The following is a 12,903-nucleotide window of genomic DNA, read 5'->3' on the forward strand; positions in this document are numbered from 1 at the left end:
GCCAAAGGGCAGCAGCCTTGCAATGATAGCAGCCATTTCCCCCAGCCCCCTTGGCTGCATCCCCTCTGCTCCCAGGCACTTGCCTGTGTCCAGCTGGCACTAGTGCTCCCCAGCTGCAGCCTACTCTCACATGGCTGAAGCTTTGCTACCCCAGAGGCTGCTGGGGGACTCAAAGACCAGGGAGACTTGGGGGCAGACCTTACCAGGCAAGGGGTGGGGAAACGAGGCAATGAGATCCTCAGCCTCTTCCATGCCTGTGCAAGGCCTTTTTGGACAGCACTGGAGGTCAAAGTAATTCAGTCTTGCTGGGATTTATCTGTCCCTCACTGTCAGGAGAGTACCTCGGGCCAAATTAGCCTCAGATCCACACTTGGCACATCATCATGGAGGGATTTCAGTTGGGAAGAAGAGCCCAGGAGTGAGGAGCTCAGCCTCATGGTGAAAAACATCTTCCTTATCTCCAGGCTGAATGCTCAGTGATATTTTCCTCCCAATATGCACCATCATTAACACCCTGGCTCTGTATTCTCCATGACCTCCTCGTAGGCACTAGCAGGCTGGGATGAGGTCCCCCTCAGCCTTCCCTTCTCAAGGCTGGACAAGCCCAGCTCCCTCAGCATCTCCTCACCGGCAAAGTGCTCCAGTCCCTGGCTGTCCTCAGGGACCTTTGCTAAAACCACTCCAGCTTGCCAGTATTGTTCCTGAATTGAGGATCTGAAATTTGGATGGAATATTCCAGAGAATCCCTTCCCTCCATCTCCTGGCCATGCTCCTGATCACACAGCCCAGGATGCTGGTGGCCTCCCTTGCTGCCAGGGCACACGACCGCCTCCTGTCCAGCTCGCTGACCACCAGGACCTTTCCCACAGGGCTGCTCCCAGCCAGGCAGCCCTCAGCCTGTGCCATTGCCAGGGTGAGTCCCCTGCAGGGGCAGAAACTGGCATTTGTCCTTGCGGGATTTCATGAGGTTCCTGCCAATACGTGCTCTCCTCCTTGAACCTCTTCATTGAGCACAGAGGCCTGGGAGACCTTTTCACTAATGACTCAGGCAAAGAAGGCCTTGAGTCCCTCAGCCCCATTGCTGTCTCCTGTTCATTAGATCACTGTTGTTGTTCAGCAGCAGCCCTGCATTTGCCTTGTTCAGCCTTGGCCTCTAACAGCAATTGATGCTCTTCTCTTTGCTCCTGACTTCTCTTGCAGCCACCAACTCCAGGTGGTCACCCCCTGGCAGCTGCTTCGTGCCCCTGTCAGTGCCCTGTTGGCACTGGGGGGCAAAGGGTGTATTCGGTGTGAGGAACAGCTTCTCTTGCGTGATCTCCATGACATCGCTTTGTGCCCTGTCCCCCTTCTGTTCCTCCTACTTGACGCAGCCTCCCCCAGGTCCTGGAACCTACCCAGCCTTATGCGCATCCCATGTAAGATTTTGCAGACAACCCTGCTCCGGGGTCTGCCAGGGTCTGGACAAGGAGAGAGGTCGAGCAGGGCTGGCCATGACCCCAGTGCAGGCCCTGAGCCCAGCAGCAGGAGGCAAAAATGGCCATGCAGAAAAACTCACCCATAAACCTGTGGAGAGTGGAGAGTGCTGCAAGTGGACAAATAGGGAGGGCGCCAGTGAAAGCTCCCTCCAGTCCCATTCCCAAACACATCGCCCCATGCCCTCCTCCCCTCAGCCCATGGAGAACACCAGCACAGCAGCACGGCCTCGTGGGGGACAACTTCCTCAGCCTGTTCCTGACCTCAGCTTTGGAAGAAGAGCCCAACCTCCAGACACCAGCACTGAGGAAATCCCCTTTTATTACAGAGATGTGACATGGGAGGCCACTGTGCCATCAGGACAGACATGCGCGCAAAGACAGACTGGGTTCGTGCCTCTGGAGAAGCGGACTGCATGCAGACATTCCTAGAGAAACAGAATTATCACAGATAAAATGCCCTAAGCACAGGAGGTTCCCCAGATACATTGGAAATCACTTGGAAAGAGACACGAGCAGCTTATTGCTGCTGAAAGACCACAGATTGAATGAGCTTCTTCAGTGCATCTTTGAGCTCCTGGTTCCTCATGCTGTAGATGAGCGGGTTCACTGCTGGAGGCACCACCGAGTACAGAACTGCCATCACCAGGTCCAGGGATGGGGAGGAGATGGAGGGGGGCTTCAGGTAGGCAAACATGGCAGTACTGACAAACAGGGAGACCACGGCCAGGTGAGGGAGGCACGTGGAAAAGGCTTTGTGCCGTCCCTGCTCAGAGGGGATCCTGAGCACGGCCCTGAAGATCTGCACATAGGACAGAACGATGAAAACAAAGCACACAAAGGCCACAAAGACACTAACCACAAGAAGCCCAGCCTCCCTGAGGTAGTCATCGGAGCAAGAAAGCTTGAGGATGTGGGGGATTTCACAGAAGAACTGGTCCACAGCATTGCCTTGGCAGAGGGGGAGGGAAAATGTATTGGCAGTGTGCAGGAGGGAATTGAGAAAAGCACTGCCCCAGGCAGCTGCTGCCATGTGGACACAAGCTCTGCTGCCCAGGAGGGTCCCGTAGTGCAGGGGTTTGCAAATGGCAACATAGCGGTCATAGGCCATGATGGTGAGAATATAATACTCTGATACTACCAAGAAGGCAAACAGAAAGAGCTGGGCAGCACATCCTGCATAGGAGATGGCCCTGGTGTTCCAGAGGGAATTGGCCATGGCTTTGGGGACAGTGGTGGAGATGCAGCCCAGGTCAAGGAGGGAGAGGTTGAAGAGGAAGAAGTACATGGGGGTGTGGAGGTGGTGGTTGCACGCTACAGCAGTGATGATGACTCCATTGCCCAGGAGGGCAGCCAGGTAGATGCCCAGGAAGAGCCAGAAGTGGAAGAGCTGAAGGTCCCTTGTGTCTGTGAACGCCAGCAGGAGGAACTCGGTGATGGAGCTGATGTTGGACATCTGCTGCCTCTGTTCATGGGGTCCTTTTCTTAGAGGAAGAGTCAATGAAGACCTAGTGGAGACTTCTCTGAGCAAAATCAAAGCCTTTTTCCTAATTCATCACCCTGCTTCACTCTGCCCGCCCCGCCTACTCCTGTTCAAGGAGACCTTCCTTCAGCTCAGTGGCTGCAGCCCTGGCTGAGCATAGTGTGGGGAGCAGGGCGTCTGCCTCACGCTGGCTGAGCGTGCCATGAGGAGCAGGGCCTCTGCCCACTGGCTGCTGAGGAGTCACCCCTGCGCTGCAGCAGTGGGTTCATGGGAAGAGTGTTGGTAAGTGTCAGTTCTGGTGTTCGACTTTGTAAGATGAAACTGCTCCTAGTGCAGAGGGCTTTGTCAACATCTGCACTCTCAGTACGAAGGAATGGGGATAGCAGAAGGCAGTTTGAAAGGTTTGGGGGTTTTAGAGCTCCCTCCATCTCACCTGGTGAGTTTTCTTGGATTTCAGAAAGCCTCCACATTTCTGCTGTACTCAGGAAGATCAGCGCGAGTCCTGCGAGGCAAGAGGAGAGCCTGTGGCTTAGTGCAGAGTGAGGGGAGCTGGTCTGTCCCTCCAACTTGTTCTGAGCTGCCATGGCCTTGTTCTTCATGAGATGGAGGGTGATCACACTGTTTTGCTACCCTGAAAAACAACCAGACACTACTGAGAGCAGAGGGATCCAGTGCAGACCACTAAACGTCTCACCCTTTCTCAAGGTCTCAGCATCCCACTTCTAGCCCAGGACACACAGGGCTCATTTCACCAGCCCCAACAGCATTTCTTCCTTTGTAGCATCTCTACACTTCTGCATGGGGCTTTCAGATAAAAAAAGGGTGCTAGGGAACAGGTTCACATTCTGGACAGCAACTCACAGCCTGGAAGGACACCTCAAGGACACAGTCAAGTGTGCTAACGATGGCATTTGAGTAAGGGAAAACCAGCTTGTTCTCCAGCCCCATCGACCTCATTGCCCACAGCCCCACAGGTGAGATGAATGCTGGGACACACCTGCACGAAAGGACCCACAAAATCAGTGTGTGACTTTGCAGCTGAAACTCCACCTCCCCAGGGATCCTGGCAGCAAGAATGGAATAACAACAGCAATAACACAGACAAGTGGAGGAACAAGGGAAAACACAGGGAGGGTGTGGCTGAGAGAGGCCAGGGCAGAGGCATTGGGGCACTCAGACAGCGTTCCCCTTCCCCAGCTGTGCACGCCACCTCCCAGACACCAGCATTGCCGGGCAGCTGCTCTCAGCCCCTGTGCTCTGCAGAGGGAACTGGGCCCGTGGCTGGAGAGCTGCACCACGGCTCTGCTGGAGCTCTGGCTGCAGAGGAGGAGGTTCACGCCTTGGAGCCCCCAGCCCTGAGGGCAGAGGCTTTGGTGGGTGGAGAGGAGGCAAGGGGGCTTGCTCAGAGGAAGGGGTCTGCACTGGAGGGGATCACACAGAGTTTTCTCCCTCCCACAGCACTTCTGGGTTTACTTTCCTCTCATTCCCAGAGCATATCCCTGCTGCCTGCAGGTTTTCCTGCTGGGAGGTGTTTCCGTGCCCCATGTCTTTTCCCTCTCAGTGCTCACAGTCCCCCTCCCAACCTCTGTGCGCTCACCTTGGCCCGACAGAATCCTGCCTGTTTGCAGGGCACTGGCTGGGTGCATGTTCCTGTTTGCAGGTGGAAAAGGGAAGGTCAGAACAACCCTGATGGTCCAGCAGAGGTGATGCTGGTGCTCTCCATAGGCAGAGGAGTGGCTGAGGGCACTTTAGGAGGCTCCCATCAGACTTACTGATCACTCGCTCAGCAGTCTCAATGGCTTCTTCAAAGTTGACAGCTCCTTTTCCCTTTATCTCTTTTTCCACTACCCCCCCACTCCAAGTAGGAAACCGAAAACACAAATTCAGGAAATCTTCATTATCTTTATGGCAACCCCTGCCAGGACCTTCTCCTTGAAACATCCCTGAGGAAATATTCTGGGGGGGAACTGGAGCTGTGAGCAGCCCTGACCCATGCAGCACTCTCTCAACAGCAGAAGGACCCTGCCCTACCACGGGTCCCTTCTTCCACCCACAGATTCTCCCCACAGCGCCGTTGGGAGCTCCCCGGGAAGGCTGAGCACTGACCCTGGCACACAGACCGCTGGGGCACAGGGTCCCTGCTCTGAAGGACAGCCCTGGGCATCCCTGGCTGTGCACTCAGCTTAACATCCTTGCAGTCATCCCTGGAGGAAGGCAGCCATCATGCCCTGTTCCCCTGATGGTGCAGCAGGGAAAACCTGCTCTGGAACGTGTCTTCCTCCTCTGCACTTGAGAAGCTGTGAAAATAATATTTAAAGATCCCACAGGCTGTGGGATGTAGCAGCTTTTGGAGATCCCTCTCGCAACTGCAGCTTCACTGCCCTGCTTCCAAGGACTTACCGTGTCAAGGGCTGTGAAGATTTCTCCCACAATGAGCTCTCGGCATCCTCCCACTCCACACTGCCTTTAACCTCTCTCTGCCTCTCCCCTCGGTGCCTGCAGGCAGTGCCCTCAGCCCTGCTGCGCTTTGCAGAGGAGCTGCTCCTGGGCAGAGCTGTCTCTCTGCAGTGCTGCCCACTTGCCAGCAGCTCCCTCCATCCCAGGAGCCCAGCCCAGCTCAGCAGCAGAGGCCCAGCCCAAGGCACCACTTTCTCTGCCCCTCTGGGCTCCCTCCACGTGTCCCTGGGGCTCTAAGGGCTGACAGCACCTGAGAGGCAGCAGGGTCTCTCCTGGGGAGCGGGGGCTGACACAGACTGATGTCATCACTGCCTGTCCCTCTCTGAATGCTGGAGAGATGCATTTTAGAAGTGGCATTTTTCCTAACGTGGCGTGGTGGTCTACGAGAGGTGGAAGTGTTCCCATCCCTTTAGCCCTCTCCCCATCACATTGCCAGGCAGGACACCTCGGCAGTGACAGGCAGAGATCATTTCCCCCCAGCATAGGGCTGGGATTCAGCTGAGCCCATAAGGTGTCTCCTCTCTGGTGAGGAGGCCAGAGACTGCAGTGGGGTCCAGATATCCCCCATGCACCCCACAGACCCACAGCACCTGGGATTCCTCTTGCTTCAGCACAAAATAGGTGCCTGCAGACCAGCCCCTGCCCTGAGCACCCACAGGGATCCATGGGGATGGGGGGTGGCAGTCAGCTGCTCTCACACAAAGTCCTGGTGGCATTTGAGGTGCCAGGGGTGGTCCAAGACTTGGGGATGTGTCTGCAAGCTGTGATGGAGCATAGCTGGGACACCCACACCTGCCTGAGCATCAGCTGTGGGGCTGGTGGGGAGGGTGCCTTGGCCACCTCAGATTATATCCAATGTTTAGGGCATCTGAACTTTTGTCAGACTCACATTTCCATGGCAGCTGCTGGACTTTCAGCTGACCAAGAGGAGGAGTGCACGAGAAGGAGGGTCAGATCTGTCTTGCAGCACCATCCACTGCACTCCCTAGAGCTCAGCTCACTGCAAAATTCAGGCACGTGCACATCCCTGCAGTGAAGGCACCTACCTTGTTTCAAGGCTCTGTTTTAAATGGCATCAGAAAGGCCTCTAGTGCCATGCCAGGGGAGGCTGGGGTGCCCAGTGAAACTGCCTGTGGCTGGCAAACATGGCACAGGACCTCCAGGAAAGCCATGTCCCACTGGAGTGGGGTCTGGGCAGACACAGCAGGGCCTCCCAAAGGAGTCTGGTGCCTTTGTGCCAGCACCTGAATGCCAACACCCCAGCAAGGAGGCAAGGTCCATCTCGTCTACACCCACATGTGCTGCAAGACTGGGAGACGCATCACACCAGGGTCTCCACTCATGTCCCGGTACTCTCAACCCCTGACAGTTCTCTTCTCCCCTCTCCTCTACCCACCTACCTGATGATACTGAAAAAAACCCATGCCACTGATGACCACAGGCTGGCTGGAGTGCAGGCTTACCTCACCTAGGGACTTTCTCAGGGGTACCTTGTGTTCCTGGAGATTGGCACAAGGTGCTGCCGAGTCAGCTCAGGCAGCAAACTTCTCTCTTGCAAGGCCATCATGGCCCAAGTCTGCGTTTCTCTGCCTCAGAGACTGCAGGGTTTGTTGTCTTCATGAGCACCTCATTTCATCATTACATTGCCACCTGCCATCCTTCCCAGCACAGCTTTGCTCTGAAGCAAAGCCTTTGGATATGCGGGGTCCTGGGTGCTTGGTTCCAGTTTTCTCCATGAGAAGCCTTTGCTGAGCTGCTGCAACCGGAGTGTGCACCAATGCCCTCAGCCTGGGACACAGGCAGGAGCATCTGGAGCCCCTTATTCCATCACGGAGCTTCTGAGGCAACCACTGCGGTGACGTGGTGGGACAGGTTGCACAGCGTTGGGTCTCTCATGGTTAGATACAGGCTCTTTAGGAGACACTGAGGGTGATTGATGAAGGTGGGAGAATGAGACCGGGGCATGCCCTCTATGAAGGATGGGGCAGGTCGAATGTATGGTGGGGCAGAAGACAGGCTGCATGAGCATTTGTGGGTGAGGAACAGAGGAGAAACCAGTGAAGGTGACATGAAGGTGGGAGTTAGAACCACTCAGTCAGGGTGAGGAAGGGGACAAAGTCTTCTGTAGGCAGCCTGAGGAAGTCCCCAGATCAGCGACAGTTGCACTCACTGGACGGGCAAAGTGCTTTGGTGCAAACAGTCCCATGGGGTCCTGGAGAATCTCGGGGTCAACTTCTTTTCCCAGCTGCCAAGCTGGCCAAAAGGGTGAGTCAGGGCTGGTCAGGGATGTTGAAGTGTCAGCCTTGGCTGTGGTGACCATGAAATAGTTTCATCCCCGTTCCCAAGGGATGTAAGGCAGGAGAACAGCAGAGCTCAGGTTTGGGATCTCTCTCTGAGAGAAGCAGACGTTGCCCTGCTCAGAGCTCTGGTAGTACGAGATCCCATGGAGAAGAAGCTCTGAAAGGGAAAAATCTACAAAAGCTGAGAGGCCTTTAAGGACATCTTCCTCCGGGCACAGGAAGGGTCTGTCCTCATACGCAGGGAAACAACCCTTCACCTCAGGAAACCCACTGAGCTGAACAGGAACCTCATGGCTGAGGTCCTGTGCCAAAGGCAGCACGCAGGAGGTGGAAGCAGGGAGAGGCTCCAAAGGAGGAGTTTAGAAACATTGTCAGGAGAAATAAGGATTGTGTTAGGTGAGTCAAAGCTCCCCAAAAGATCAAGCTTGCAAGGGATGTCAAGGGGCAACAAGGTAAGCTGCTACATCTTCCTTAACCATGACAAAACCACAGAAAGGTGAAGTGGGCCACTGCTGAATTTAGGAAGAGTAGATGCAGCTCGGTCTGAAGTACATGATGTCTTCTTTTCCTCTGTCTTCACCAGCAAGCTCTCCCAGCACTTTGAGCCCTCAGGCAGGACTCAAGGAGGAAGAGAACAACCAGCAGTGGATGAGGATCAAGTCAGGGGCTCCTTAAGCAAGCTCACCCCTTCGGAGTCTACTGAGCGGATGGGCTGCATCCAAGGGCGCTCTTTCTCTGCTGTCCCAGGATGGGCTGTTAGCAAGCAGAAGGCCAAGGGACATGACACTGGAGAGTGATCCATGACACCCTAGCTGAAACACCACGTGTCAGGTTTAGTGCAGCAGCCAAACGCAGAGGCATATGGAAATGTGTCAGGGTCCTACTGAGCACCTTCCTTGGTCCTAGGCCAGTTGGGAAGTGGAAGAGGGAAAGGGGCTGAGCAGCAGTGATTCCCTGTCTGGCTGGGTCTGCTTCTCACCCTGACCAGCATGGCCATTGCAGGGCCACCCCATGGCCCCAGGGCACCACAGTCCCCTCGCTCTGCAGAGCAGCACCGCCAGCTCAGGGCCCTGTGGGGAACGTGGCCAGGGGTGCAGGAACGGCCGGCCAGGCCAGCATGGACACACTCACGTGGGGAAAGGCTCTCTGGGGAGAAGGGGTGTCCAGGGAGAAGAGCAGGGCCCCAAGGCTGTGGAGGGGAGAAATAAAAAGAGCACCCCGTTCCTGTGCCCAGAGCTCTGCAGCACCCTGTGTCTGGCATTGCCATGGGGCCAGCCCAGACTGGGCTGCTCTCCTGGGATAGGATGGGGAGAGGGCAGAGGAGGTGAAGAGAGCTGGGGAGGGGCTGGGCGGGAAAATTCCCAGGAAACGAAAACACCAGTGTACAGCTCAGCTGTGTGAGTGTGGAGGGTGGGGGCACGCAGCGGTGTCCTCACACAGCCAGGCCTGGCAGAGACCTGAAGGGCCAGCAGAGCAGGACCTGCTCTGTGCCATCATCCCTGCACACCGTGAGCAAGCTGCCCCAGGGCGATCATCACAGACCTCCACCTATTCTGTCTTCAAAAACCTCTCCAAGGGAAAGATTCAGTGAGCCATAGAATAAATCGTGTCTGAAGAGAGCCCTGAACATCATCTTTCCTCACTCTCTGCTCAAGGCAGGGTGAACCAGATGAGGCTGTTCAAGGCCTACGCCCAGCTTTGCATCATCCAGAAAGGAGCTGAAAGTGCGCTCCATCACATCATACAGGCGGATAATAAAGACATTCCACAGCGTTGGCCCAAGTGCTGGTCACTGAGGGATGCCATCAGCAGGTGGCTGCACAGAGGACTTTGTACAGCTGGTGACATTTGGGCTTGATCATCCATCCAGCTTCCCACCCAATGTCCACTTCTTCAGCCCAGGTAGCACTAATCTGGCTATAAGGACACCACAAGAGACCAAGGCCTTGCAAAATTGCATGTACACAACACGCCTTTCTTTCCCCTGCCCGTTGTGGTTCAGCAATCCCTTTCTTGTCCTTCAAGTGCCTGGAAATGGCTGCAGCAGTATTTGGCCCATCCCCTTCCCAGGGACAGAGGTAGGCTGACCAGCCTGTAATTCTGCCAAATCTTGTTCCTACCCTTCTTGAAGATGGGATCGGTGTCTGCCTTTTCCAGGGACCCCAGAACTTCTCTGATGGCTCTGGCACTTTTGAGAGCACAATCCAGAATCGCGGGCAAGGGTGACTTAGCAGACAGGAGCCCTTGCAAGGAGCCTGTCCCAGGCAGCTGAGATGAATCTCGCTGGTCCAGTGGGGTTTGTTCCTGGAGTCACAGACAGAAAGGGCAGGGTTCTGTCGGGCGTCCACATCTGAGCTGGCCTCATGGACTCCTTATGCACCCAGGAGTGTTCAGAGACACAGTCTTTCCCTCTTACACACAGAGGGAGGGCACTGAAGGAGTCATAGGGACTCTCTGGCCTCCTGCTGCCGCTGCCAGAGGCTGGGAGGCACCTCAGCCCTGCGGTGTATCGCCCTGCTCTGCATTCATCTGAGATGCCCCTTGTCGTGAGGAATGGACACAGGGACCTCGGCTCAAGGAAGCACATCCCAGTGCTGCATTCAGGTGGTTTCCCAGGGGATGTTACTCCCAACGTGAAGCGAACCTCAAGGCACTGTGTGTCCCACAGGCCTTCATGGAACCCCAAGGAAGAGATGATGGCATTTGTACTCACTCAGGTTCATCTCATCTCACGTACATGATGTGCATGCTTACATCTCCTCTGTACAACGCAAACATGGACTTCTGACCTACTCCTTTGGTGACCTTCCATGGAAGGACAAAGAACCTCTGCCAGCTGGGGTGAAAGGCCAGTGCTGGCAATGGTGGTTGAGACGGGCTAGTGCAGGATGATTGCCCTGGGGTGTCCAGCGAACACAGGCACAGACCAGACCCTTCTCTGCTGGTCCTTCAGGTCTCTCTCAGGAGGCCTGTCTGTGTGAGGACGCTGCTGTGGGCTGCAACCCTGCACACTCACATTCTTTAGCTGTACGTTGGTGTTTTCATCTGCGGGCTGCTTTCTTGGGCATGTTCTTGAGAGAAGCTTTGGAGGAAGACCTAAGCCTTCAGGCACTGCCCTGAGGAGGTCACCCTTCTTTATGGAAATGCTGTTATGGAGGCCAGCTCTGTCACAGAAGTGCCCATTGCCTGTCCCTGCCTGTGGTCACAGGATGACCACGCAGCACAACTGTGCCCAAGCTGTCACAGCACTCAGGGCTGACACCAACGCAAGGGATCAGGAAGAGAGTGTGGAAGTGGCAAGAGAATAGCTCTGGAAGACCAAGCGCTGGTGCTCCCTGGCAGTGCTGCCATGCTGGGACTCTTTTCCCCTCCACCCATGCACACAGGAACTGTCCTTGCAGCTCCAAAAAGCCCTTGGAAGAAGGATATAAGGAAAAAAACTGTTGCTGCAGGGTCCTTTATTTTCTTTAAAAACACAGGGAGCAAGGCTCCTCATTTACACAGCCACTCGGTCAGAAAAGCAAAGCAGACAGTGAATTAGAAAGAGGATGACAACATTATCACAACAAAAAAGCCACCACCAACAACAAAAAACACAGAAGAAAGGCTGGGCCTGTAACGTGCTACAATATAACTGCTATGCAGAAGCACTTTATTGCTTCAGAAAACCATCTAGTTATCAGTTTCCACACTGCACGCTTGAGGTCCTGGTTCCTCATGCTGTAGATGAGGGGGTTCACTGCAGGAGGCACCACTGAGTACAGAACTGCCACCACCAGATCCAGGGATGGGGAGGAGATGGTGGGGGGCTTCAGGTAGGCAAACATGGCAGTGCTGAGAAACAGGGTGACCACAGCCAGGTGAGGGAGGCACGTGGAAAAGGCTTTGTGACGTCCCTGCTGTGATGGGATCCTCAGCACGGCCCTGAAGATCTGCACATAGGACAGCACAATGAAAACAAAACATCCCAAAAAAAGAAAACCACTACCCACAAGAAGCCCAGCTTCCCTGAGGTAGGAGTGGGAGCAGGAGAGCTTGAGGATGTGGGGGATTTCACAGAAGAACTGGTCCACACTATTGCCTTGGCAGAGGGGGAGTGAAAATGTATTGGCCGTGTGCAGGAGAGCATAGAGGAACCCAGTGCCCCAGGCAGCTGCTGCCATGTGGACACAAGCTCTGCTGCCCAGGAGGGTCCCGTAGTGCAGGGGTTTGCAGATGGCAACATAGCGGTCGTAGGCCATGATGGTGAGAAGCCAATACTCTGCTGAAATAAAAAATACAAACAGAAAGACTTGGACAGCACATCCCATGTAGAAGATGGCCCTGGTGTCCCAGAGGGAATTGGCCATGGCTTTGGGGACAGTGGTGGAGATGGATCCCAGGTCAAGTACAGAAAGGTTGAGGAGGAAGAAGTACATGGGGGTGTGAAGGCGGTGGTCACAGGCTATGGCAGTGATGATGAGGCTGTTCCCCAGGAGGGCAGCCAGGTAGATGGCCAGGAAGAGCCAGAGGTGCAAGAGCTGCAGCTCCCGTGTGTCTGCGAATGCCAGGAGGAGGAAGTGGGTGATGGAGCTGCTGTTGGACATTTACTTCCGCTGGGTATGGGCACTGTAATAGGAGGAAAAGACAGTGACAAGTCAGGGAGACTTCTCTGAGCAAAATCAAAGCTATTTCTCATACACCCTCGCCCTGCTACACACAGACACCCTTTTCCTTTTCTAGCAGACATTCCTTCAGCTCTGCGGCTGGAGCCCTGGTTGGTGTTGGCTGAATGTGCCATGAGGAGCAGGGGCTCTGCCTGCTGGCTGCCGAGGGGTCAGCCCTGCTCTGCAGCAGTGGGTTCATGGGAAGAGTGGGGGCAGGGGCCAGTCCTGGTGTTCGACCTTCTCTCATGAAACTGCTCCTAATGCAGAAGGGCCTGTCAGCATCTTCACTCCCAGTGCTAAGGAATGGGGATAGTGGGTGGCAGTTTGAGAGTGTTTGGGGTTTTTTAATACTCCCCCCATCTCACCTGAGGAGTTTTCTTGGATGCCAGAAACGCTCAGCATTTCTGCTTCACTCAGGGAGAGCAGAGGGAGTCCTGCGAGGCAAAAGGATTGTCTGTGGCTTAGTGGAGACTGAGGGGAGCTGGTCTGTCCCTCTGACTTGTTCCCTCCAAGCTGCCTTGGGCTTGTTCTTGAGATGGGGGTGA

At 55.1% G+C, this 12,903-nt stretch overlaps 1 protein-coding gene across 1 annotated transcript; it reads right to left on the minus strand.

The window, feature by feature from the left end:
• Nucleotides 1–1,992: 1,992 nt before the first annotated feature.
• Nucleotides 1,993–12,298, minus strand: LOC309600821 (olfactory receptor 14J1-like; the record flags this gene model as incomplete). Its single annotated transcript, XM_082333433.1, has 2 exons — nt 1,993–2,703; nt 12,074–12,298. The coding sequence occupies 2 exons, from the start codon at nt 12,296–12,298 to the stop codon at nt 1,993–1,995; spliced, it is 936 nt and encodes a 311-aa protein (XP_082189559.1).
• Between the last annotated feature and the right edge of the window lie 605 nt (nt 12,299–12,903).

Source organism: Platalea leucorodia (assembly GCF_965183815.1).
Source record: "Platalea leucorodia genome assembly, chromosome: 25".
Classification (NCBI taxonomy): domain Eukaryota; kingdom Metazoa; phylum Chordata; class Aves; order Pelecaniformes; family Threskiornithidae; genus Platalea; species Platalea leucorodia.